Source organism: Python bivittatus, unplaced genomic scaffold (assembly GCF_059951505.1).
Source record: "Python bivittatus isolate LINGU-HERP-01145 unplaced genomic scaffold, Pbiv_v1 ctg000520_np1212, whole genome shotgun sequence".
Classification (NCBI taxonomy): domain Eukaryota; kingdom Metazoa; phylum Chordata; class Lepidosauria; order Squamata; family Pythonidae; genus Python; species Python bivittatus.
Genome location: NW_028277080.1, coordinates 1,613,912 through 1,641,606, shown reverse-complemented (window position 1 = coordinate 1,641,606; position 27,695 = coordinate 1,613,912). Strand labels below are relative to the sequence as shown.

Genomic DNA, 27,695 nt, shown 5'->3' with positions numbered 1-27,695 from the left:
CCAGAGAGTTAGGATCTTGCGCTAACAAGAGTAATTCTTGAGGCCTTAAGTAAAAACTTAGAGGGATCCACTGGGGAGCAGCCTATGAAGAAATGGTCTGCCTGTGCTCCACTGTTGTTTGACCACAGGGACAGGCTTGGCGCAACATGCTAAGAACAACACTCCAAAAATGGACAAGGCTGGGATCAAAGTGAGTGGGGCCATTTTATTTTTTATTTAGTTGTGTATGTGTGTGTTTGCAGCTCCGTTACCTATCAGTAGGAGGAGGTATGACACTGAAGACAATAAACATTCTGCAAGTTGTAATGCATTTTTTTGGAAAAGACAGAAGCAGCTTCCTGTTTCTTCCACTGATTTCAAAATAAAATGAGACTTTCTACTGTGCCATGGCCCCTCTATTAAAGAAAAAAAGCTATTTGGGGAGCAAGCCACCTGGCTTGCTGGTCCCTTCCATTTACAAAAAAACTCCTTCAGTCTTAATGACTGAATGGGTTGGAAAAGATTGGGAAAGGTTTGGGGGAGGGAGTACAGAATGGTTAGAAAGGGTAGGGAGAAGTGGAGGGTAGGAGAAGCAGGAGGAAACACTGCAGAGGCTGTTGTGGGAAGAGGGTGGTAGTGGGAAATGCAACAGTGGGGGAAGGTGGGGGAGCTAGCCCTAACTCTAACCTGGGCATTCCCCAGTGCCATGCCTTTTGCATTCTTGCTTTTAACCCAAGGAATCCACTCCTCGACTCTTTATCTACAAATTTACTATAAACAATTTCTTTGGGTGAGGACTGCACGCCAGGTGATGCAACATCTATTAGTAATGGAAGGAGGGAAAAGAAGATGCCACCAGGCATGAAAATTCATGGATAAAGTGTTGAAAAAATATCACCTCAAAACCAATCAAGAAGGGACCCTACTGAGCACATACGTTTCTCCCTCTCCATTCTCAAACGCACAAACGATTGATTCATAGAGTCATAAAACTGTAGGCTTGGAAGGGACCTCAAGAATAATCTAGTCCAGTGTTTCTCGACCTCAGCAGCTTTAAGATGTGTGGACTTCAACTCCCAGAATTCTCCAGCCAGCATGCTGGCTGGAGAATTCTGGAAGTTGGTCCACACATCTTAGAGTTGCTGAGGTTGAGAAACACTGATCTACTCCAACTTCTGCAGGAAAGCCAATTGATTAGGAAGCCTGCTGCAAAACAAGGAAAGCAAAAAGGGAAAATTTCGTATATGCATAATATAGGCTTGGCTCACACATTATATTAATTCACATTTTGCTTTACAAGCCACACTGGAATGAACCACAGGTAATAGTAAACCATACACCAGGCCCGCACAACATACAGCCCGTGGGCCACATGTGGTCTGCCAAGCAGTCTTGTAGGCCCACTACCATTTTTTAGGTGGTCAGTAAATTCACTGCTGCCAAACATCACTGCCTCCAGGAAGGATCTGCTGCGGGTGCCCCAAAAGACACACTGCCAATGTCTCCAGGCTTCACTGATGCCGCCAGCTCCAGCACCGCTGCCACTCCACTAGCTGATTGATGCATCAGGTATTCCTCTTCAGCCTGCAATTATTTTTAATTTATCAATGTGGTCCTTTCTTTTCTACAAATTTGCAGGCCTGCCATAAACTGGGTTCACAAACCATAATGGCTGTATTCACACATCATACTGTCCTAATGTGATTTGTATGGTTTCAGCGTAATGCTTTATACGTTTCCAATGAATGAGCAAATCACAACGCCAGTTGATTAGCTCAGCTAGTCAAGTTCATTTGTCGGTGTGCATGTAAGCATAAAGGCACCACTGATCCTCATTATAAAACAAGAGAAATAATTTAGGAAGGCACTGTTTCGCACTGGTGCTCCACTAGATTTCAAACAGGGATTTTGTATGCACTCAGCAAATATCTCTTCAATTAAAAAAAACCTCAGTAAAATGAGCATGCTAGATGTGAAGAAAAGGGATGGCTCTCCCAGCTGACATCTCAGTACCCCAGAGAAAAAAGGACAGGGTAGCAGGGAACTCTAGTGGAATGTGATCCAGGCAAAACTGTGCTACAAAAAATCCAGAAAGACATAATGAAAATAAGGCATGGTATATCCTCATTTGCAGTGGACCTGTAAACCATCCTGTGCACCTGCACTCATTGCAGCCAGATGCCAAGTGTTATGCTCATAGACAACTGTAGCTTTTGTGTTTCAAACAAAGGCAACGTTTAGAGATGACCAGAGAGGAAATGAGAGTTATATCTCTTCTTCATCCTCACTCGCGGCCCCATCTAGATGACTGGCGGCGTGTTCAGCCTGTTCCCTCACATACTGGGCTTTCAGCTGCTCCAGTTCTCTCAGCTCAGCCTCCACTTCCAACCTGTGCACTCCACGTCGATTCTGAAGCAACTTCATGGGAAATGGATTCATATCACTGAAGGCGATGCTCATCAGCTTCCTGGAAGAGGGCAACTACGTGAGCCAAACAAGAAAAGGAAACCTGGTAACTCTGGCTGAACATACATTTGGGAGAGAAATATTCTTGGTTTCTCTCACAAACATCAAGGCAGAGTCTCCAAAATATAGCGGCTTTGCCGAATGTAGGTCCAAGCTCAACGTGTTTGTGCTGTTTTGCAAAAGGCCTCTCTTCCCTCCATATTTTAGATCACATTAACTCCAGATTTCCTGGGAAGCTTTTTTACATGTAATTAAATAAAGCTTCATATTAAACAGTAGCATCTGCAACAAACTATGATGATGCCAAAGTGACACCTGGGTGATGACACTATCTCCCAAATGCTGCCATTATGTACTTGCATCTTGCCATGAGGCAAATATGTACAATGCAGTATTTGTATGATGTCATCATACCAGTGTCATTGTTTGTTCTACTTTGCCACACCCTCAGAGACACCCATGATATTAGATGTTGGTGGTCAGTCAAACCACCAAAACACAGACACAGAGATTTAAGGATCAGTGATATCAAACTCAAGACCCATCAGTAAATATATTGAAATGAGGAGGAAAAAGGGCATTAACAAGGCCTGTTCATTTTATTGGTGCTCAGGCATCCTTTTCACATCGTACAAGTAGAAGCCCCTTCCTTAGAGTTAGTGAGTTTCCCATCTGACCACTGTGTTACTCCAAGGTTGGGCAACAACATGAGGAACTAGGGCTGGTATGGCTTAATATAGGAGGAGGGCCTCATTTTAGCCCAGTAGTCAGCCTGACGGCTTCCCATTTGCCTCAGTAATATGATATTTAAACTACATTATTTTATCCGTGATCTGTACCTGGGCTTGGATCTGTATTTGTATTTGGCTTCTAACAACATATTTACCTGCCATCACAGATAGTTTTGGTGAAAAAGCGAAGATACTGATAAAATTCCAGATTGTCCTGAATCTTCAATATTGCTTCTTCATTATATTTAAAAATTGCGAGAGCGTAACGGAATATCACCTGGGGCAAAAAGAAACTTGGTTGACTACCATGTAGTATATCATTGGAGGGGATGTAGTCATACCTGAATAATTTACAAAGATGTAAACACTTATGCAGGAAAGTATCGATTCAATAAGCATATTTGGTGTCCAGAAGATTGGCCTAAATGTCTAGTTGCTGGGAGATATATGAAGACACTTTGCTAACTTTATGGATGGATATGACTTTCTTACCTTTGCCCCTTCATAGAGGAAAGCATCCCAAACTCTGAAGAGAAGGTCACTGACAAGACTATCAACAAAAACCACCAGGAACCAGTTGAAGGTCACTAAGGACAGGTCAATTTGAAGCTGCTCCAAGTGAGTTGTCAGCCTGGGAAGCTTCTCCGACAAGATATCTTTGAAGACCCTTTGATCTACCTGGATTTGGCAAAACAATAGTGATAAGCATTTATATTAGAAAGACTGGTCTTCTTTTCCATGGTCTCATGGGTTGATGGCCCTTATAGGCAGAAAGATCTATATGGGAAAATGTGGTCCTTTAGATACTCCTGTCTGAAACCATGTTTAAAAATTCTTTCCAGCACTTTGAAACAAACACCTCTCTTGAATTGTACCTAAAGCTGACTAATGTCTTAGACTGTAGCTAATTCCAACATGATCATCTACAATATCTGAGATGCTTCTAATAGGTCTTGCCGCACTTTAAGTAATTCTTAAAATAACTTATTTTTCCCAATGAAAAATCCCATAATTGTCCTGTTCCTCAGCACAGAAGGGAGCCTCAGACTTACTTGTGAGCCTATTAATGTGTTGCTGTAGTAATCTTGAGGCATTAAATTCTTGGTGATATGAACTAGGCACCAGAAAGCTTCTTCTTCCTCTTCTAGAATCAACAAGGCAATGGCAGCTAGTCTAGGATGAGTAAGACACCATTGTAACTAAAGCAGGTGAACATACTAATGCACTAGACCTGTGACACTTCAGATGGTCACAAATCTGAATTTTCAATGTTGAAAATAACAACAAAAAATGCTGAAGAGTCAGAGGATTCTTCTAAAATTTTGGCCACATTTGAAATTAAGAAGTAAGAAATAGCAGGCACCTGTTCAATCCTTGGCAATAGCCGATGGTTGGATTTTGCCAAGAGAATGCAAGTAAAACTCTCCTGAGTTTGGGAATAAACTGGGAAGTTGGTGACATAAAATGTCTATTGTTGGGCAGTGTGCGATGCAGATCCAGTTCAATTTGCTGGGAAGCTGGATGCTCAGCAACTTCACACTTCTTGAGTAAATTGTGGTAATGGCCAGCAGAACGCATTTGCTTAACCCGATGGCTGATAATCCACTTCCATACCCTCTGGCGATGCGCCATTGGGACACCACAGCGCAATAAGCTTTTTAGCTCCGAGGAGGGAGTCAGTTCTCCAAGGTTATTCCATCGCTCAGAGAGAGATTTCTCTGTGGTCTCCTTGTTCAGATTACTGCATTTGATCTCCAGGGCTTGGATTTTGGACAAGAGCTTCCAGTCTGCAGCTTCATATTCAGGAACTGTCATAAACCCATAATCATCATATTGACTAAACAGTGGAAAGAACAGAATTAGGGAAATGACAAATTATTAGGAGTCTTTGGTGATGAAAATATGAATTGTCTTCAAACATTGTAACAATTTTTTGAATGTTAAAGAACCGGAGGCACCTTTTAGAGATACTGAAAGAAGCCTAGCATATGATCATGCACAGTTCAATCAAAAATAGTGCTGATAGGTAGATGAAAAGGCCATCTACTTTTTTTTTAGCTTTTACAATAACACACTGGGACCAAAACACTCTTACAGCCTCACTTAACAGCTGTTTTAATCCACAAATGCAGGCCAGCAGCTAAAGGTTTATTTTATGTTATCTTACCTTACCTTATCTTATTGCAAAAGTAGCATAAGGACATATAGCATTATCAGCTAGCCATCAGCTGAAGAATGAATCTGAAATTCTTGCTTCCAGCAACAGTGAGCCTGGTGCGACAACCACCATTCCAGTGGCATCTGCAGACTCTCATTGCTTTCATTAGCATGACTGAAGAAGTATTATGGCATTGCACTATAAGCTCCGCCCCTTTTGGAAGTGTGTGTGTGATGTTGCAACACATGTAGAAAAGGCCCCGATCTTGTTTTCATCAGACTGACCCCTTCCCAACCCCACTGAAGATAACACTGATCCACTCCACAGGCATGCCATGCCTCTTTCACACACGGCCACATCAGCAATTTACTTGACTGGGCTGAGCTGAATAGGAATCACGGTTTCTTCCTTCATATCCCACTGCAGCGCCTCTTCAATGAGTCCTTTCACCAGTGCCATGTGCTCTTTAGCCAAATCCGGCAGGCTTTGTAGCGTCCGGAGAAACATCAGGTACTTGCTTTCAATCTGGCAGTTGTGGGCTTGAAGATGGGCACACTGCCGTATGAAGAGAGAAAATGGTTGTCAAAATAGAGCCATTGTTACATCTGCCTCTTGGGTTCATTCTGAAGTCATTCCAATTTAAGTCTTTTTTAAAAGATAGAGCAACAGGCTTCTGATTAAAGTATAGACTATTGAAATAAATTGTTTGAGACAGGAATGTGATCTTGTTACTATAAATTCATGTATTCTGCTGTTCATTTGACTTGTATACCTATATATACCTATATATTTGCTCTTGTGTTGTTTTGCATGTTAATTGTTCAGGAGATGGGAATTTTTTTTCCATTAGTGTTTTCATTGCAAGAAATCTGCAATTCTATCAACCTTTTCTGAACTATGATTTCATGGCATTTTTGAAGAGAAGTGATTTTAAGACATTCTGGGATAAATAAGAGGAGGGTATTGCAAAGACCCCTAAGGAACAATTAATCTTTTTGTACACTGACACACACTCTTTTAGTTTCGACACATACGTTGTCTACTGTGGGAATTCTATCAACAAAAGCTAGTGCCAACCAACTTTAGGAGTAGTGAAAAAATTCTGCCCTTACTAATTTTTTCCCAAAAAGTAACAACTGCAGTATTTTACTTTTTCTTATAAGAATTTGGCAATCGGCCATTGAATTGGTAGCACCACTGGGTTATGGATTCTCTCTTTTCCAGTGGCCATCTCATCCAAGACAGCTTTTAACTGCTTTCCTTCATGTTGGATATCATTAACTGGTGATCCTATTCACATGTTAATTCATAGCATCATTGAGTAGGGAGGGACCTTATGAGTAGTCAGGTCCAGCCCCGAACTCAGTGTAGGCTCCTTGGTCATCTGTCAGAGCATCTGAGACAGATGACCATCCAGCCTCTGTTTGAAGATGGTGACTCATATGGTCAGTTTATGAGGCCAGGCATTTGATATGTGCAATTGATACTCATGCCTTAAGCACAGAATTCTGAGGAAAAAAACCAAAAACAAAACAGGTGTTAGCAGCTATCCACGTGTGGGTGTTTTCTACAATCATGAAGCTCCTACATCCAAGTATCTACTTAAGTCTCCATTGGGTTGTGCCTCTCTACCTAAATTTGGTCCCTGTCAGGGTTGCAACTTTTTAAAACTAAAAACAAAAAAACACTGAATTTGTTGTTCTTTACAACTTGTTTGGTTTTCAGTTTACATTCACATATCTATTAATATGATGTTTTTCGAAAGGTATGTTCTTTCTGACCACATCTTTCCCAAATATATGTTTTGCGCATATCTGTGAACTGGAAATGATAGCTTTTTAGCAGACTCCATCATTTATTGCTGACTGTGTTACAACTGAGATAATTTGGGTTGACTGTGGTAGCAACTGATGGCAGATTTCTTTTACTGATGTCTATTTACATCTAGGGAATTCTGAAATATTACAATCACACTGAACCAATCTGCACAAAACTGTGTTTGTGGGTAAGATTTTTTTTTTCAGATCTCTGAATTCACATGTGAAAATTGAGCCCACAGCTGGCCCAAGAACACAAAATTGGGATGAAGCCAATTATGTGGCCCTTCTCAAGCTGCATCATGTGAACAGCTACATGGCAGTGACATGAGAAATTAGTGAATAAAAAGAGTTCCTAAAGTTCTCCGTGTTCTGACAGACAAGAAGGAATCTTCTTATATATCTGAAAATCAAATTAAAAATGGAAGAAGAAAATCAGAACAATGATGTGGGTCAAATAGCCTTGCTTCTTACCTTCATCAGAAGGGTTTTTTCTCTCTGTGCCACTGTGCTCCATATTTTGGTAACCTGGTGGACTTCAGAGTTCAAAAATTGGTTCTGAGTCTTGTATGCCTCAAGATCATCCTGAGAAAAAGACATGAAAAGTCTTTTAAAATAACTCTTACCCAACTGAAATGCTCATGCAATTAGCTATATATTGGTGGACATTGGGATCTCAAGGAAGGAAGAAATGAAAGAAGAATCAGGCTCTTTTTATTTCTTTATAGTAACCCTTCCGTGGTTTCACAAATTGATCAAGAGCATTGCTGCCTAAAATGTAACATAAGCCTTCACTCTTCTAATGTCTTTGTAGACTTAGACAAACGCTACAGCCACAAAGATAAACAGAACGACAGTATTAATGTAACTTAGCCAATGGGAACTAAGCCCCATACAGTGGAGGACTCAAGGCAGATTCAGGCCTTCTCTGGCTTAGGAGCAATCAAACAAGAACCCCAACTCCTGTACAGTCCATCCCACACTCTTAGATCATCAACAAGGCATCATTTATGTGTCCTGTTGCAGATACATTAGACATTTATAATTAATTCTTTCTCTTTTAATTATGTTAAGATTTTAATAATCTTAATGATGTTTTAAAGTTTATTTTTAGTTTTCCTATTTGAATGCTAGATTTTTAAGCTTCTGAGCTGTTAAGGGAACGAGTGGCATAAAAATATTCTAAACAAATAAAGTCTAGGAAGCAGCAGACTCCCTTCTGAAACCATCTAACAGCTAGCTCAGGTTTTGAATACATTTTAACCTGATTAACAGTAAGGACTAGTTCCATCCAAGGAGGAAACAAATTCTCATGAAATGGTAAATATGTCTATAAATTGCAACAGCTGAAGATGAACCCCCACTACAGAGGGGGTTCTTTATGAGGGGAGGGGGAATCTTATCCCAAAACAACCAAGTCAGGATGACTATTAAGCTACAACTCTTCTTCCTGATGTAGCAATCTTTGTGTGGAGATTTGTTTTAAAATAGAAGATTATTTTGGCATGTGAGTCTCCACTAGTTATTTACAGTGATTCAGCCCAGAGGTTTTATCAGTTCATTTAAAATGATGCCTAAGAGTTCTTTCAATGAGAGGCTATGGTACAGCAGTCCTCACTTACTGACTGCAGTAAGAACTGGCAATTCTGTTGCTAAGTGGCACGGTCATTAAGCACAATGTCATGTGACTGTGCCGGCTTATGACATCAGTTCTGTCAGTACTGGCTGCAGTCGTTAACCAAATCGCCATATTATGTGTAATGTCATGTGACTACAATAAAATCAATCAATCAATCAATCAATCAATCAATCACCTTTATTGATTAGTCTTGCAACCATATCATGTGGCTACAACTTGCAACTTCCTGCTGGCTTTCTCATTGACTTTGCTTGTCAGAAGCCAGTTGTGAAAGTAGCAAATGGCAATCATGGAATGCTGCAACCATCATAAATGCGAGCTGGTTTCCAAGAGCCCAAATTGCAATCATGTGACCATGGGGATGCTGCAATGGTATCAGTCATAAGACTTCTTTTTTAGCGCCATAGTAACTTCAGACGGTCACTGAATGGTCAGTAAGCAAGGACCACCTATATTTGTTTTTTTCCCCTTTTTTTACATTTAAAAGACAGAAACAATTGAAGGTGAAAGAAGAAGAAAGAAATTATGAGCCAGTTGACTTTGTGGGCTTATTTGCAAAAGGAAAGTTTTTCTTCTCCTGAGTTTTCCAGAAGAATGTAAAAGGGTTTCTATTTGTACCTGCAACCAGAGAGACAAAATGGTCCAGGGGAAGCTTCAAAATTCAGTAATGTAGGTGGGGGAGATGAAAGTAGATTACAGGTGTTTTTTCTTTTATGTCAGTTCCATGAGTACTAAGTGAGTTTCTCCCATGACACACTCCCTCAGGCCAAGGCTATGCACCGCCAGTGCTAACAAATAAATAAAAGTTAAATTTGCATGAATAAGCATGCACTTGGTGCAAATTGTGGGCTTATCGCAGCTGTGCCACTCACATGAATGTTACAAAAATCATTATGCCATTTTCACTTACATGGAATATTTTTACGTAACTAACTATGCACAATGTATCCTAACTTACATAGATTTATTCTAGATTTCCCATTCATAGGGAAGAGCCAAGAACTGCAAAGAGCATCAGATTTTTTTTCTCAGGCCAGGAAATCTTATTGAACTGCATCTCTGGCTTCCAAGAATTAGGCAGGCATTGCCCACCAATTTAAACATGTTTTTCCTACTGTAATTGCTGCAAATTTGTTGTAAAATAAATATGAATCAATGTTTTTTAGGAGAATGAATTTGTTGCCCAATATTATATCCGGTGCTATTTTTAGAAGTTTCTACAGATATATGCAATGCACAAGCATGTCATTGACAAAACAACAAATGTGTGGAATTGTGAAAGGCTATACAGCCAAAGTGCAACAATACTTTACTGAATCTTCTCTATACTATTTGAGCCTAGTTGTGGCTTCCTCTCAGAGTACCTTTAGATGTTCAATCTCTTCCTGCTGCTTGTACAAGGTCTCAGCTGTGATACTGTCTGCCTCAGTAACGGGGTCATGCATCTCTCTAGTGAGCTGCTCTGTCAGCTTGAGAATGACTTGTTGCTTGGCTTGGTTTTTGTCCATCAAGATCTGCACGTGTTCTCTCAGCTCCTTGATGTGTTCCTCCTTCAAAGCAACCTCCTGCTCCAGTTCTTTCTTTTCCATTTCCAGCACTTGAACCTGTTTGTTCAGCTCAGCAATCTGCCTCACTTTGTGCCGCAGCAATTCCAGCCTATCTTCTTCCGTCGCTGTGACCAGATACTTGCAGGACTCTCGTTTCTCTTGCTGGGCTGCCTCCAGAGCTTTGTGGAGAAGTTTAACCAGTTCCTGTGGGAGAAAAAAGAAATGAAAGGACAAATCTATCAAAGACTACTAGATTGGGTAGTAGCGATGGAGGCAGTCCTCTGCTACAAACTAGGAGCCCAGGAGCAAGAATGGGAAAGAAAGGCTGCCCTGATCTTCCATTTAGGGCTTCTTAGGTACATCTGGTAGGCCACTGCTTGAGACAGAGGGCTTGCTAATTAAGTCTAGGCCAAATCCAGCAGGGCTACATTTGTGTTATCTTTTTCTCACTCTCATCACTTTGTAGGTCAACCCTTACAAAATGTCTCTTTAAATACAGAAAGAGGAACATAGATATAAAAGATGCAAGTCAAGATCCCCAAACATTTGGGGCTAGTAGCACATCTGGAATTTTGTCAGCATGTTTTAAGCATTCTCAAGAAAATGGTTGAAGTGAAAATGGCTGAAATGATGGGCATGGACAATAATAAGTCCCTTAATGGGAAACTGATGCAATTGTTTCCTAGCACCTCTTCCAGCCTCTCAGAATGCTCTCTATTATCTTTGTTTTTTCCTGAGCAATTGGGTAGATGCCTAAACAAAGCACCGAAGCCTGCAGGATCCAACATTTTGTTCTCTAAAAATGCCTCTGGGTCAGTTTGGAGTCCACACCACAGAGTTTGCTGGAAATAAATGACAAGCTTGAAGCTGATGCTTTGCTTTGCAGCATGCTATCTTCTTGGGGTTTTTTCTTACTTAAAAGAATATTTTTAAAAAATCAAGTGTAACAAGTAGTGTTGCCAATGCCAATCAAAGTACACTAGAACATCGTGTTGTGGACTGAGGTGTAGATGGATACAGTTCTTAGCTGTTCTGCAGACCTTCATCTAAAGTGAGGTGGAAAAAAATCATGGTGGCAGATTTGCCTTCCAAGGAACTTTGCATGATTAAAATGTTTTTTCATTCCCTACTTCTTCAGATACCACAGGCAAACTGACATAAAATAGTAGAGTAGCATATGTGCCATGCTGTGCCAAGAAGATGAAAAAAAAAAAGATATGGGCAAGATCTCCATGGGATTTTGAGCATAATCCAGCCAAAGCCATCACTGGGGTGATGTAAAGCTTCTCCTCATTATTATTATTATTATTTTGGCACAGTGATGGTTGGATGATTCCAAAAGACACTATAAATCTCTAGTGGCCATAAACCCAGCTCATATACAGTTTTAGGATTTTAGATTATAGTGTCAAGAGACTGTATATCTGACTTGGCTATTATAGGTCAACAAAACACAAAGTGAACTTCCCTGTTTCCTTGAATCACCTCAACACAATACAGCTGATTCATATATTCCCTATAGCCACTGGGCTTGTGATGTTCATATGATCTATCCCAGGGAGCCACTTCAAACTGACTTGCTGTTATATTAAATAACAACTCTTAGAAAATCTATCACAAATGTTGGGAATGTCCCCTTTGTTTGTTATACATGCAGCTCTTTGTGCAATTCTCTAAAAGCAACATCGCTGTTCCTTATTCAGTTTTGCACATTTTCAAGGTCATTGTTCACTTTATCAGAAACAAATGTTCATTTCAGAAGCCAGTAATCAGCTGACCTAACAAACCAACTTGGATCTCAGCTGGCTCATGATTTCCAAAACATTCATGTTGACTGGCAATTCTAGTTATTGTACTGTAATTCTAAGAGGCTGGGGAAAGCTACAGTAAAGAAAAATGTATTTTAGTAGCTCAGGGGTAATTTTCTCTTAAAAAGTTCCATTTCACTGAAACTACAGTATTTCTAAATCCTCACAGCACATGAGGCTACACTGGGCAGAACTGGTAGACTGAATCTTCTTTCATCCATGGTATTCTTACTAGCCATCTCCAAATCTGCAACTGAATAAGGTTTCTTCCCTTCATTCTTTTTAAGTATCCAGCTTTCATAGCGGTACATTAAAGGGGGAAAATTGTTTTAACTATTCTGATATGTTCAGTCATTGCAATGTCCTTCTTTTTCATGATCTTGTATGTCACTGCCCTCGTTGCTATGAAGAGCTTCTACCTCTCCAGCAAGCTATTCAAATAAATTCTTTACCACTTTCATTGCTTCAAGATAAATGGTAAAATCACTAAGCTTGTTGCTTGACATTACCTTTGTCTCCTTAATGTCTAATATTAACCTGGATTTGTCACTCCAGTTTTATTTCATAATGGGGTCTTCTAAATCTTTACTTTCAGTTAATGGAGTGATATTATTTGTGTACAGTAAAAACTTGATTTTTATGGACGCAATACAGTGGATTCTGAATGTAACAGGCAGAAATGTAGTTAAAATTTCAGCTGCAAAATATGTTTTTTTCTGAAGCAGTACTGATTACTAAGATCATTTAGATCATTTGCCTAATTACCTAATTGGCATTATCAATTTACGTCATTTTTATAATTAGACATATGATGTAATCTGATGCAAACAGTGTAATTATGTCAAGTGTGTAATCACACAAATGACGCAAATTACTTTGTTTTTTTTGTACATGTGTTCACTGTGAATATTTGTGAAAACATTAACAGCATAAATATCACTGTAAATAATCCTGAAAAAAAATCAGCTGTTCTTATTAAGGCCAATAATTAGTAATTAATATTTATTAAGGCTTATTATTAAGATCAATAATTAGTCTTAATATAGTCCATGTTCTGGCCTGAGTGTATGGTTTAAGACCTTGCTGTAGTCAAACTGACCACAACTTGAGGTAGGGGCAGTGGAAAAGTTTCTGGAATTCTTTAAGGAGGATAGAGCAAACATACTAGCCCTGCCCTTTTCTTGTCACCTTCCATGTGCAGAAGGTGAATATCTGCAATGGGGAGCTTAATCTATCCAAAGAGGTTCTTCACGCAAATGAGGATTTGGGAAAATCAGGTTTCTCAATTGGTGAAAAGTCTCCATAGACAGAAAGGCTCTCCTTGGGAGATACTACCCAAGGAGGGAAGAGAGGAGGATAGGACTGGAATGCTGGTTGAACAATGCTAGAAGTTCTAAGTACTGTATATGTGCCTGGGAATAAGTAGCACTGGTAGCAGCAATTTTATTTCAGCGAGACTTCCTACAGAATTAGCAGATGTACCTTTTCTTCTACTTGCAGCCTATCCCTCCACAGCTCATAGGAAGTAAGCTGGGCAAATAGATCCTTTCCAATTACACATCAGCCTATGTGTACTTAGATGAGAGTGCCACTGAATTCAATAGTATTTATTTCAGAGTAAGTATGTAATCTGATCCCAGATTGGCAGTTGGTGTCTGTGTGTGCGCGCATGTGTGAGAGAGAGTAGCTTGCATGTGAGATAATGATTTGTGTTCATATATGTAGATGGGGATCAATTTATTTTAAAATTGGGATGCCTTATTTTTATGGCAATGACTTGTAATTAGTATTCATTCACTCGCACAATTAATATTAATTAATTTTTTAGTTTGGGAACTGCTGTATTTCTGGAGTGGGACTTCTGGCCAGTGTGTTGGGGGGAGGAGGAAATCTTCCAGGATTGTATTCAGAGGGAATTGACAATTCTGGTGGATAAGGCAGTGCAGCTGAACTATGTATAGGGTTTTTGACATGTTTGTAACTATTTTATCTCTCTAACCTTTTTTTTTTTTTTTTTTTTTTGAGGAGTCAACATAAATTTAAAATCGCCTTCATTTTGGAGGAATACATTAATTACATGTTGGTAAAGCATATATTGATTCTCAGCAAAAGGATGATAAAAGGTAATATGCAAGCTAAAATTAGAATTAAATACCCACTAAAGTGCTCTTACAAGATATGTGTGAACACAGTCACTATAGTTTGTAAATCATGACTTATGACTTAGCACAATGTGTGAACCAAAGCAAACCATAGCTTAGTGTGAGGCACGGACGCTAATGAATGAATTCATTTTCTTAAAACAAAAGTACTGTTAAAGCATTTAATGACACTTAGCAGCTTAAAGGATCAATTTGGAGCTTATTTTGTAAAAGCTCCTTCCTTTTTTTCTTCTATGAAATAATCAAGAACAAGACACTTTTTTCAGCAGATGTGCAGGAAATGTGTCTCAACAGAGAATTTTGGCAGAGGAACTACTGAATGCAATATTTTCCAAGGTTATCTCCTCTTTTAACATTAAGTTGAGCATGTAAAAGAGAAGCCCAACAATTTATTACGGGAACAAATCAACTCAGTTTGATATTCTAGGAGTCCTTCTGTAGCTTCTGATATCTGAGACTGTTGCTGGATTAAGAACACCAGGATGAATAACTGATTTTATATTTTACTGGTTTTATGTATTACTTTTATTGGTTTTAAGTGGATTGTTATCAAACACTGGGAATCCTTGTAGAGTTGTTGATATATACACATACCAAAATGAATAAATAACTAAATCTGTGAGCTGTAACTATCTGGGAGTTAGAAGATTGTATAATATTCCAGCCAAATACAGAACAAGTTTTTTCTACTAGTCTGATTACAATAACCTCATTTATTAGTGACTGGAAACCCTTTGCTGAAGAAAGAAAAAAATGAACTTGTGATTTATGGGTTTCACAATTAGAATGGAAAGAAAGAAATTATGATGTAATCTTAGAGAGAGATGGTAAAGTATAAATGGTGTTAAGAAGATCAGAAACCACTTCTTTATAACCTTTTCTTCTCTTTTCTTTCTTTTTCTTATTTTCTTTCTTATCTATTCACTATTTTGCTTTGTTTTTCATTAATTTTGTCTAAAATTTGTATTGCTTTTATTTTGTTAAATTACGTTTCTTTAATAAAAATTATTTAAAAAGTTTTTTTCTACAGAACATACATTTGGATGCAATATTTTTAGGGGGGAAATTGCTTCATGGAGCATGAAAAAAAATATTGTGAATTTTTTTTTTCACAGTGCCCCTCACTCCATTAATGTAAGATTTTCATCCTTCCCTCCTTACAAGGTATATACTGTTTTCCCCTTTATTGTCAATATTATGCTCCTAAACAACTGTCAGACTGATTAGATTCACAGTGACAGACCCCAAATTATTTAGGAATAGCTTTGCGACTAAGTTAGAATTTGAATCTGGATCTCTCCTCTCCTACCTAATTATGTTGCTGCACCTAGCCAACTTAAAAAGCTAAATGAAGTCCCAAGCTATAGGCTAGACTGGGAAGTTGGGAAAAATCCTACAAGAAGGCAGTGACAAACCACTTCCACTATCATTAAAAAGGCTTCATATCCGTGGGATCAGTAGGAGCTGTCCTTGACTCAAAGGAAACTTTACTGTTACCTCTACAATCTTAACCTAACCCAACCTAATCCAATAACACATTGCCATTGATTGATCAATTATATGCCATCAAGTCAGTATCAACTGTTAGTGGCCTCATAGATACATTTTCTCCATGATAATCTGTCCTTAAATTGGGCCTTCAGGTCTTCCAATGGTGCACCCATCACCACTGTAACTGAGTCCACCTTGCTCACATTCCCATACATTACCTCAATATGATATGGACGTGTGGGACTTCTGGGGGGAAAATGGCAAAATGAAGACAGCTCTGCTAAAAGCAGAGCCGGCGACCACAGCAGAATGAAGAGCCGGAGAGTAGACCCCTTAAAGTTGCACCCAGCACGTGGACTAACATCTTTGAGTTTTGGTTAAAACTTGCTATTCTGCCTGTACGTTTAGCCCCATTTGTGCTAACCCATGTCCTTATCTTGAAATGGAAAAAAGGGCTAGAGGAGAAGCTGAGTGACTGTGGCTTTTCTCCTCACATGTTAATAACAAACCGTGTAGAACAAATTGCTTCTCTTCTTCTCGGATTTGTTAAACGCCTACAATCTGAGTTCCCCTCTTTTATGTTACTTCTGCACCCAAACACCATGAAATATCAAAAAATTATCATTTATATAATACATCAAATATGCATACTATTAAGAAGAAATGACATGCTGTTTCTTTTATACTGAAACTCAAACAACTTGCAGCCTAGCTGACTAAATATATTTATCAATGAATGATGCCAGTTCTATTTACAAGCTAGAATATGGTAATCCAAGAACTTTCTTTCAGATACTTTTCCAGTTTAACTTTGCCTTCCATTTGCCAACAACCTTATCAGCATTATCATTATCAACAACCTTATCAGCATTATCACTAGATGAGCTAGAAATGTACCGGAAAACAATTTCTAGCACAACATTGTCTTATATATGGCAGGATACTTGATTTAAATGTTTTAGTTGATCTAAACTAAATATATATTTGAAGGGAAGGCTTACCTTCTGAGATTTTACTTCCTCTGTAAGGATCAAAACTTGGTGCTGAAGAGAAGCTATTTTCTCCTGTTCTGCTCCTTCAACAAAATAACGGAAGCTGCTATTTGCTTTTTTGAATTTTCGGAGTGTTGGTGGCTTTAGCCTCATTTTTGTGTCCTTCTGCATCTCTGCCATGACTGAAATGAATATAAATGATAGTGAATAATCTTCTTGCAATGGAAGATGTCAGGGTTATATTCTGAGAAACTGGTAGATTAGCAGAACGTTAGTATCTGCTCTAGATTTGGAAAGTCACAGGATTTATGATGAATACAGGGCAATCCTCTGCATGTTTATCAGAAAGTACATTCCAGTGTATTCAATAAGACTTATTTCCATTAATGTCAAATAAAATTGAAGGCAAAGTTAAATAATTAATTTGCATTAGATTTAACCCTGGCATAAGTCCTACTGGATTCAGGAGGATTTATTTTTAAGTAATCTTAAGATAATGTAATTATTTTTGCTGTTTTTTGTTCATCTCCCACAGTTTCTCTTCATTAATCTACTTCATAATACAATAGCAAAATCTAACAGGAGATGCTTTTTCTACATTTTCACAATGCAAAGTCAAGTACCTGTATCCTCAGTTTCTCCTCTTAGGTGCTCTTCATCAGCAATATTTTCAAGATTATCCTGATTCCCCACAAAATTACCACTACTGTCTCTTCGGTTCTGGCGGCTGCCACATAAGTTATGCACTGTGTTTCTGAAAGTGGAGAATCACACAGAAGTGAACAGAAATGCTAATGCTTAGATCTTAAGTCTAGATCTCGCTACAATGACAAAGCGTTTTAGAGTGCACGTGGAAACTCATGTGATGGAACGTTCCTTCAAACTGAAACCCAAAATTCTCTGCAGACAGAAAAACAGCATTCCAACCCCCCACCCTGCCCCCCGCCCCTTCTCTCTGATATACTGGGTTTCTGAGTGTAGTAAGGCTACCATATCTGGGCTGCAAAATCCAACTAAGCCCCAGATGGCAACGAAGATATAGGCCACCATAGCTGAGCAGAAAATGCCAGGTCTTTGCAATCAATTTGTGGCTGACCAGATTTTTGCAGCCCATATGTGGTAGCTGTAATATGCAGAGAATATTTTTGTATAGTGAAACCCTAAATCAACATGAACTCCCACCTGGCATGAACAGTTAAAATATTCAACTGTTACAATAATTACAAATGCCAGTTTGTGTAGCAACTGTGGTTTGGTTTACTGAGATGGAAGGATTATAAAAGATTATAGATTATAGCAGGAAGCCAAGGTTCGAAGTCTTTCTGTTTTCTCAACTTCATCTGCTTTTAATACCAGAGAAGAGAAAGAATAGTCACAGTAATTGGTGTTAGGTTTAGTTGTTTAGGCTTAAACACCATGAAGAACTGAAGAATTAAGCAAGTATACTTGTTTTATATTATTTCTTATAACTTGACCAGTAAAAGAGAAGCAAAGTTCAGTACAGCTACTTAAATCTGATTCAGCAATATTTTTCATTTCTGAGATTTAAAACAGAAGCAATCATACACTTTCAAATGCAGCATATGTTTACAGTCTTAAGTATTAGAAAACACTTCCTGCTCCACTTGATAAATAAAAGTGCTCATTAAACTATACATGTACTCTGCAGCTAACATTTCACTCTGCTGTTGGATTATGGTATAAGCAAAGTCCAAATGAATCAAATATTAGAGGATGTTCTCCATTAATATCTACATGGCTAGTTTTGTGCAAGACAGCCAGTATGGTGTGGTTGTTAAGGCACCAGGCTAGAAACCAGGAGACTGGGAGTTCTAATCCCGCCTTAGGCACAAAGCCAGCTGGGTGACCTTGGGCCAGGCACTCCCTCTCAGCCTTGGTAAGGAGGCAAGGGCAAAGTACTTCTGAAAAACCTTGCCAAGAAAACTACAGGGACTTGCCCAGGCAATCACTAGGAGTCAAAAACTGACTCAAAGGCATGCATACACACACACACACACACGCACACACACCCCTCTACTACTACAAGACTGCTACAAGACTGCTAAGAGACTTACTACCAGCCATGGGGAAAAAGGAATCCTGAATACCACGAGGTCTCTATCTAGGCAATGCTAACAGAGGCACCAGAGCGTGTCCTCTGTCTCCCCACCCAGCTACTGATTACTTTAGTCAGTTGAGAAGTGAATAATAGTGGATGGAGCTATTCAAGGTTGCACAGGGAAGGCAACTGAGTGACATCTTACAGATTATTACTCTACTATAGAATACATGACTACAGCCTAAATCATGCTTACTATCTATAAATAAATGACAACGCTGTGCTTTCCTTTATCTTTTAAATTAAACGTGTTTATCTACAAATGCATATTAATTAATAATTTATATTGTGATATTTTAATTATTAATTTATAATAATAACTTTCATTTTATGTGTTAACATGTAAAATAAATGTTAAGAACTAGTTTGGTGTAGTGATTAAGGCACCAGGCTAGAAACCGGGAGATTCTGAATTCCAGTCTTACTTTGGGCACAAAGCCAGCTGGGTGACCTTGGGCCAGTCCCTCTCCCTCAGCTCTAGGAAGGAGGCAATGGCAAACCACTTCCAAAAGTCTTGCCAAGAAAATTGCTTGGACCTGTCCAGGCAGTCACCAGGCATCCAGACTGACTTGAAGGCATTCCGCCCCCCCTCCCCCCCCGGCAAAAGAACCGCTCGCCATGTCTCACATATATACAACAGAATACCGGTGCCTGTTTCAAGCACTGATTTGAAGCCCAATAAATGTGGGTGAGTATGGCTTCCATCACCTCTGACAACTTCCAGAGGGCACCAAGTTGAAGAAGGTGAATGTTTTACATATCTGATCAGACTGGCTTTTGTTGCTGTAAACTGATAGCACACAAGGACATTTACTTGTACTTGAGACGTCAGCAAATTAACATAAGTTAGTTTGCTGAAAAATATTTAGCACGGTTACTTTTCTGGAATGTAAATAGATGAAAGAGTTACTGTATTTCAATCCAAGGATGCTTGAGAGAGATGTTCTGCAGAGCGATAGAAGTCGATGGTGCTGGTAGAGAAGCTGCCTTTATGCCAACTACATCATCTGTGGGAGTTTTCACAAGGGGTAAAAAATCGTGTTCTGCCTCAGCTACAAAGAAAGAGATACAGCTTAACAGCTGGCAGTCAGGCATGCTAAATCTATAGTTCCCATGGCACAGCAACAACCCGCAAGGCGTTCTCAATTGCCTCTTGTGCAAACACTGCCCTTTGCCTTGTAACCAACCACTTCTCCTTCAAATCTGTAGACTATAAATAGAGAGACTCTGGGGGAAGGGGGAATCCTGCCGCTGATCTCCATTCTCCTAGGGGGCAGACTGGGTACAATCCAGTAATTTAAGGTGAATTCAATGTTGGCCAGTTCTCAGGCTGTCTTAACTTCCTACTTCAAAAGGAAAGAAACAGCATGATCTGCAACTTACTTAAGGACCTCTAAAAATATGGTTCTTGGCCATCTAGAAGTAACTTGCACTTTTCTGTCTTCTGTTGTCAAATTGGCCTGCTGCAGTTGGGCAACCTATGCTCAGCCTGTGCCTGATGACAAAGCAGGAACACACCCATCCCCCTGTTACTTTGTTCCCAACAGCTGAAATACAGAAATTCTCTTTTCATTGTGTTGATTACACTGACATCCTCACTTCCCACAAAATGGGGCCTAACAGCTAACACCAATCATTTAAACAGTATGAAGTTTAACAAAATACAGCACAAGAACTAAGGAGCCTAAAATGGAAAAGGACAGAAAGTTGGTAAACCAGTGATCAAAACTTCATTAATTCAAGGTTTATTATAACACCTATGAATGACAAATACATAATTCAGAATCCAAAATCCAAATTATAAATATTGACCTCTCATGATAACTTGAAATCAGTTTCAGGGCATACCACATGTACCCAATATGTGATTTTACATATCTCCTTCCCTCAATTTGGAAAACTGCGAGCACGTTGATTGGGCCAAGGCATGTGGAACTCCTGTGGCATGAACACCTATTTCACAAAATGTATCCGTGTAAGGGAAGGCAGCATGGAGCTTGAGTATTGTGGGATGTGGGACTGAGAAAGACAGGGCAGGTATGACCCCAGCTGTCTATTGACAATAAACTGGGGACAACTTGCATTATGTTTGTAGAAGGCCTTTTGCTTGCAAACATATATGGACCAAGATTGAAGGAGTATGTTCAGGATGATGGATGATGGACTAGTAATCAGAAGAGAAGAGGAAGAGAAGGAGGACTGGGAAGAAGAAGGGCAACAATAACAACTTTTGCAGCAAATATACGCATTTAGAATTCTTATATGATGGAGAGCTGTAGGTAGGAGGAATCAAGCCCCAAGCTAATGGCCTCATCTTGATCTCCATCAAGGCAAGTAGACGTTGAACAAATCAGGAGCCACTGCTTGGCCTTCCATTCATGTGGAACACTGAAGGACTCATTCTGCAATGCTATTTTATTTATTTTCTTTAATAATATTATGCTGAACTGATTACAGCATGAAGGGGAAAGATATTGAAATACTATCAAAATTAAAGGAAGGAAGGAAGGCAGGCAGGCAGGCAGGCAGGCAGGCAGGCAATGATAATACCAAAAGGGGTGGAGCCATCTTTTTCAGCCTTTTTATTGGGGGATGAAAGCAAAATTAGGAACAGGATGCTTTGGGAGAAAAACACTCTCACGCTATCCCTCTTCTAAACAGGCCAAACTTGTGCTGATACTCAGCACCACAGTCTGGTGGCCTGCTAGGGGATCAGAAATAGGGCGCCACCACAGGCAGTCAAGGGACCAGGAGCTGTCTACCCTGGCCTACATAGCCTCTAATGAAAGTGCTGCCTCCTCTTGCAATTCAAGACCAAGCTATTATATTGTTATTACTTACTGTTGCTCCACTGGGCCTCATCTATGGAAGGAAAGGATGACACGGCTTCAACAAAACCCTTAGCCTGATTATTACAGAATTCCCAGCGTTTCAGCTGCAACTGTTGTAGCCAATACATCATGGCTTGTTTGTTAATAGCCTGTAGTTCAATATAAAATCAAAACAAAAGAGAAAAGAAGTCAAGATATAGTCTTTGTAATTCAAGTAGTTAGTGACTGAAGTAGTCTTTTCCAAAATTGTTGCTCTTCAGATGGGTTGGGAGTGCCACTCCCAATGTTCTTGTTTATCACTAGCATGCTAAACATTTATTGTCCTAAGATTTTTTAAAATCTGATTTTCCTGGAGGGAATATATTTATACACGAAGCAAAAAGTTACATTTGTTTACATACTATGTCATGTTTCATAATCAATCAATCTATCTACTGAGACTGTTTAGAGGTAAGCTTATTGCTTGCCCAACAATGTAATGCTATTCTCAAAAAAAGATATTACTCATCTTGTACATGGTGGGGTGGGTTTTTTTAATAAATCTTTTCAAGCATAGCAACTAGCCAGATCTTCTCAAGCCATATTTGAATACAAAGTTTATTTAAATATTCTAGCACTCAGTGGGAATTTCTTTAGCTACCACAAGAACATAATCAGTTTCTTGCTTCATAATGTTTTATGTAGCAAATTTAAACTTGGAGAGTTGAATCCTTTGTTTAGCCACTTCATCAAAAACATCCTCCCAAGATGCTGAAATTCATATTAATTGGGAATTTAGGAGCTGAAATCTTAACATATTGGAGGTTAGAGAAAGCTGGCTTAGAAATACAGCTTTTTCTGCATTGGCAAGTCTGAGGAAGCCACCAAAATCTATGCAAAATCTCAACGTTTTGGCGGCATTTGGATGATAAAAATCTAGTCCACAATTTTTGCAAGAAAGAGCTCTGTCAATCTCTGGCTATAATCCACACATGAAACTTCAGAAGAGGGAAAATTATTACTAATTACATTCTGCAGCTTGCTTTCTTGTTTTTATTTTTCAGACCATATTACACTGGTCTTGTGCCAACTGTACTAGCTGCTGATCTGCTTTTCAATTCAAGATTCTGGAAAATGCTTTATAAGCCTTAGTTGGCTTAAAGTCAAGATATCTGAAAGCTGAAACCTTTTTAAAACTGCTTGGCTTTTATTTATTGGTTTGTTTGAAGACCAAAGATTCTAATTCTACTCTTAACTGTTTTCTTGCTTTCTTGTTTTTGGAGTATTTTGCTTATAAAATGCACTGGGGCCACTGCAGGCAAGAGGGAAATGTTTTATAAACAAATAATGTGTTAAAGCTAAAAAATTTGACTTTTAAAAAATTGACATGCAAAAGATGCTAAAAATTGGGGACGGGGAAGAGTTCTGAATGCTATTATACATCACAGTGGAATATTTTCTTTAAGAAAGTATTTGTTGGAAATCATGCGTAAGGCAATTTCCTGGAGACAAAAGCTTTGTCCTCATCACAGAGCATTTTGAAATGGGAACAAAAACATGAAGCTCACTCAAGATCCAAAAAACACGGAACTCTTTTAATATGCCATTGTGATTTAATTCTAATTGTCCCCACTACTTCAGCATCCATGATAAAAGGTTTAAGGACAGAAGACTGAAATCCTTATTAATCGTATGCCAGTTACAAATAGATGGAGCTGCATGAACTGCACTCGATAAATCCAGATTTTTTGGTGCTATAAACAGGAACAAAAGATACGCTGATTTATATTTCTACTATAAATCCTCCCAGGTGTTTAGACATAGCTCTCCTGTGGACTTCAGTCCCAATTTATGCTACCAGCCGCAACATCAGCCCCCCATCTCCCCTGCATTTACATACCTTAAGAATAAAGTCTTTGATGGGAGTCCTGATTTCAAAAATACCTTCATCAGCTCCCACTTTAAGATCAAAACTCGCAATAGAAATCTCTATGCTTCCCAAAGGGTTAATATCTTGTGCTGTCCTGTAGTAAAGTAAGTGGCACTTATTTTCATCATAGGAAAACCAGCGTGACTTCCAGGTCCTGATTGATGCTTTAGGAGAACATTTATATAAATAGCCACATAGTTTTTTCTTAGGGGTTTCTTGGCCAGGTTTCAGATCAGCATTTTCCCAGTCCTCAGGGCAAGGAGATACATCTCTGATGACATAATCACTGCTACTCCCAGCATCTTTAATTTTTTCCTCTGGTAACATGTTTGATGACCCAGGTACAAGACCCTCTCTGTCCTCATTAGCTGATTTCATGTTTCCTTGAACAGCAGGATGATAGAATACTAATGGCAAAAAAGAGAAAAGAGACACAGGCTAAGAACAGTAAAGGATAACCAAGTACATGCAATAAGACCAGTCACCTAAAATTATCTGAAATTCCAAATAGAACATATTTTTCTTAGTGCCAAAATACAGGAAAGATTTTTCCATTTGCCTTACTTAAATGAATGGGTGTTATTCATTCTGCTAAAACCATAATTAAATAGTAAATCTATTTTTTAAATCTATTGTTGACTGATACTTTTATTAGGACCAAGGAAAATGGCTCAAATGTGCACGTTTTTGAATTCTCCAGAACTCTTTTTGGCCATGAAGTTATAAAATGCATAGGACAAGAGGATGTAAGTATTCCCTTTCTGTTAATTTCCTTCTCTTGCCAACAAGTTTAAACAAAACAGGAGTTGAACTTTGGACATTCATAAGATTACACATAATGCAATGGAGGCACATTTCAACAGAATGTAAAGTTGTGACCACAATGACTTTGAATAATCACTCTTCCCACTACAGCTCTCTGCCTTCTCCAAAGCTATGACACTTAGCCTCTGGTCACCAAAAGGCTGTCCAGCCCTGTCTTAAAATGTACCTGAAGAGTTTTTACCAGAAACAGAATTGGAAAAATCCTGTCCCATCTACTCTGAAAGTAATATAATAGGAACTAATAACATTAGTCAAACATCAAGGTTTGCACAACTGTTCGTCTTCCACTATCAACTTTGTTATATAATTTTGTGTTAGACAAACATGCCAGTCCCTATGCAAAAGAATGAATGAACGCAAATGGAGGCCTCAAAAATGTCCCAAAACTAGTAGGAAAATAGATTCAGCAGGAAAATAGTAGGTCCATCTGATCACTTTGCTACTCAACTTAAAAGAGAGATCCTAGAACAAAGCACCTTCAGAAAGAAATTATAGCATGCATTTTCATGTCTAGTTTCATTTTGACTGTATAAAACAGGCTGCATGAAACACCTGATCTAAATCCAAAGAAGGATGGAAGGAAGGAAGGAAAGTAGGTAGGTGTGGTAGAAGAAAGGGGAAAAGGAATGCTTCCATTTTTAAAAAAAATTATTTTGTTCATCTATCACTGTCTTTGCGCCTATCAGTAGCACAGGACTCAGCAAGTTTATGCTCCTGTAATAATTCCTCATCTTACAAAAGAAAGAATACATTTTTGTCTGGAACTATGATGTCAAAAAAGGCATTGCTTTCCTGGAGCCTGTATTCAAGATGAGACCAAAAGACACATGTTGTAGTACCAATAAATTACAGTACTGGATTACAGCCTGCATTTAGCAGTACTGCTGAATTCAATGGTTGATTAAATCACTTCCAATTCTATAATTCTTTACAAGTGTTAATTTATTCAGAAATGCTTGCATGATTGGATTGTTTAATCTTCAATTACTGCTGCCAAGAAGGATTATTTTGCATGGGTTTAGTTCTAATTGTATTCTCACCAATTAAAGCCAAGGGGATCTTTTTTTCACTGTAAATCCTGCAGCCTCAGGCAGTGAATGAACATTAAAATGAATAGAGAGAAGAGTGAGAATGGCTGGATCAAACTCTCATCCCTTCACGGGGGCCCCACGAACAACAGAAAATAAAAGGAACCAATCTGCCTACTTCTTTTAAAGCATAATTTGCCGTAGGATAAATTCTGTACTTTGTATTACACCTCTCAACTCACCCTACCTCTCAGGGTTGCTGTTGGGGGGAAGCTCCCGGAGAAAAGTCAGGCTATAAAGCAAAGCAGAACAACTCGAGTCCTCGTCTTTTTTCTCACACCGCGTGACTGCACATCTCTTTGGCCGCTCCGGCGTCACCTGCTATGCCTCAGTGGCGCCAAGCCCAAGAGAGTAGATGCCGTAAGAAGACGTGCGAGTGGTTCAGGTGAGCAATGCGCGGCCAGCCACCGCTGCTCCTACCGAGATTTCAGGGATGTGCGAGGGCGCACGCCTCTGCTCGCCCATCCAGGGGCGCGCCCTCCTGAACTCAAGGAAACCGCTTCTGCATAACGCGCGTCCCGAGAGTCCACACGAGCCGTTCCCCCAAGGAAGCCAGTGCTGCGACCGGCTCTTTTTACCTCAGCTCAGCCTGCCCCCGGACCTCCAGGCAACAACGCTCACAGTCGCCCGAGCCGTCTCCTGACGCCCGGCACAGCTGCTTCCTGGCGGGGCGGGGCGATGCCAGGCTGTCCCGGCCTGGCAGGCTCGCAGCAAGCGGAAAAGGCAGCGAGGAGGCTGCCTCGCCCAAGAATTCTTCCCGATCGCTTCGTGGTCAGGAGCTCCGCGTGCTTCGAGTTGAATCGGCGTTGCCCGACGTAGGAGTCTGCAGTCTTCCTCCCTATTCCAACTATTTCAAGAGAGGCTTCACTGTGTATTTTTGCACTGAGCAAAATACAGTACTGGGTGGAACTGGATGGCGCCAAGGGCCTCTTCCAACTTTTATGATTCTCTGATTGCAACCTCGGTTCCACCAGCTAAAAGAGCGGGTGAGAGCAATCGGCAGTCCCAGAAAGTATTAAACCCTATCGTAGTCCGCCCACCTGCACCCTCTTATGGCTGTGAAGAGGGGTTGCGTTAAAAATCGGAAGCAGGGTTTCCAGAGCGTCCGCGCTTAAGAAAAAGGACGTTTTGATACCGCACAACCCACTGAATCATAAGCTAGCCAGTCACATTTAGCTCCGTAGGTAAACCTTTGTTATGGTCTTTGACCAACGTGTACACGCATCCGTATACATATACATACATACTTTAGTCTCATATTTTGAGTGTTCCCAGTCAGCATATTTAGTTTATGGTTCAGTCTGTTGTGTGAACTGAGAAAACTGAGTTAACTGAAAAGCTTGAATATATGTGGCATGAGAGCATAGATTTTAAGTTGTCTCAATCAGCTTATGATTAAGATTTCACTTTACTACTGTGCAGCCTGTTAATAGAGATACTGAGCTTATTTATTTAATAGATTGATATCCTGCCTTTCTTCCAAACGTTCAAGGTTCCTTTCATTTTATCTCAACAACAATCCTGTGAAGTAGGCTGACTGAGAGAGTGCAGCTGGCTCAAAGTCCCCAGTGAGTCTGGGTGGACTTGAACTTCAGACCTTATCCTGTCCTCACCACTCCACCACATGGGCTCTCAATGACTTCCTCCAGTTCTAGGGTTCTGTTATATTTATTTGATTTTTAACAGCTCTATGATGCCTTTCCCTAAAGCAGCATACAGTGATAAAAACAGTTATAAAGAGCAATGTGCGATCAAAATCAAAATAACATTTTATTAATGTTTGTTTTATACTACTAGCATCCTCTTCATTAAAAGCAGTTTGAAATAAAAGCATTTTAAGGGCCCTCAAAAATAAAAGTGAGAACCCATCTCTCAGCAGATAAAGTGCCATGGATAAAGAGCTACGGTCAGCTCTGAAATCATTTCACCCCAGACCACCTTGCTCATACATTACACTGTTATGGTTTGTTTAATGATAATTTATTCCATAAACAGCAACTGGTAGGTTCACACAATGAGACATAAACCATTGTTTACTAACCACAATGTCTGGATTCACACATTTAACCAAAATAAACCATATTATGGCTTAGTGTAATGTGTAAATCCAACCATTTCTCTTCTTTGCATTGT

General features: G+C 39.5%; 1 protein-coding gene across 4 annotated transcripts; it reads right to left on the bottom strand.

Annotated features, from left to right (window-relative positions):
- TBC1D2 (TBC1 domain family member 2) lies at window positions 1-26,550 on the bottom strand. 4 transcript variants are annotated; one of them, XM_007427891.4, is made up of 14 exons: window positions 25,750-26,549; window positions 23,620-24,056; window positions 21,751-21,889; window positions 19,820-19,961; window positions 17,414-17,544; window positions 16,800-16,972; window positions 10,155-10,541; window positions 7,626-7,736; window positions 5,705-5,889; window positions 4,540-5,013; window positions 4,229-4,349; window positions 3,669-3,854; window positions 3,332-3,453; window positions 1-2,446 (listed from the first exon to the last, which is right to left on the bottom strand). In XM_007427891.4, the coding sequence occupies exons 2-14, from the start codon at window positions 24,025-24,027 to the stop codon at window positions 2,245-2,247; spliced, it is 2,781 nt and encodes a 926-aa protein (XP_007427953.3). In that variant the 5' UTR covers window positions 24,028-24,056; window positions 25,750-26,549; the 3' UTR covers window positions 1-2,244. The 4 variants fall into 4 exon arrangements, with proteins under 4 accessions (XP_007427953.3, XP_025022221.2, XP_025022223.2 ...); XM_025166453.2 differs by having other exon boundaries at window positions 26,141-26,549; XM_025166455.2 differs by having other exon boundaries at window positions 2,309-2,460.
- Window positions 26,551-27,695: the final 1,145 nt, after the last annotated feature.

Bases quoted from the DNA above. Each gene is read 5' to 3' on its own strand.
- TBC1D2 (XM_007427891.4), bottom strand. From the start codon at position 24,027: ATGAAATCAGCTAATGAGGACAGAGAGGGTCTTGTACCTGGGTCATCA. The intron at 16,973-17,413 runs GTACTTGACTTT...TATTCATTTCAG, and splicing joins AGGAGAAACTGAGGATACAG to TCATGGCAGAGATGCAGAAG. The intron at 5,890-7,625 runs GTAAGAAGCAAG...TTCATACGGCAG, and splicing joins AAAAAACCCTTCTGATGAAG to TGTGCCCATCTTCAAGCCCA.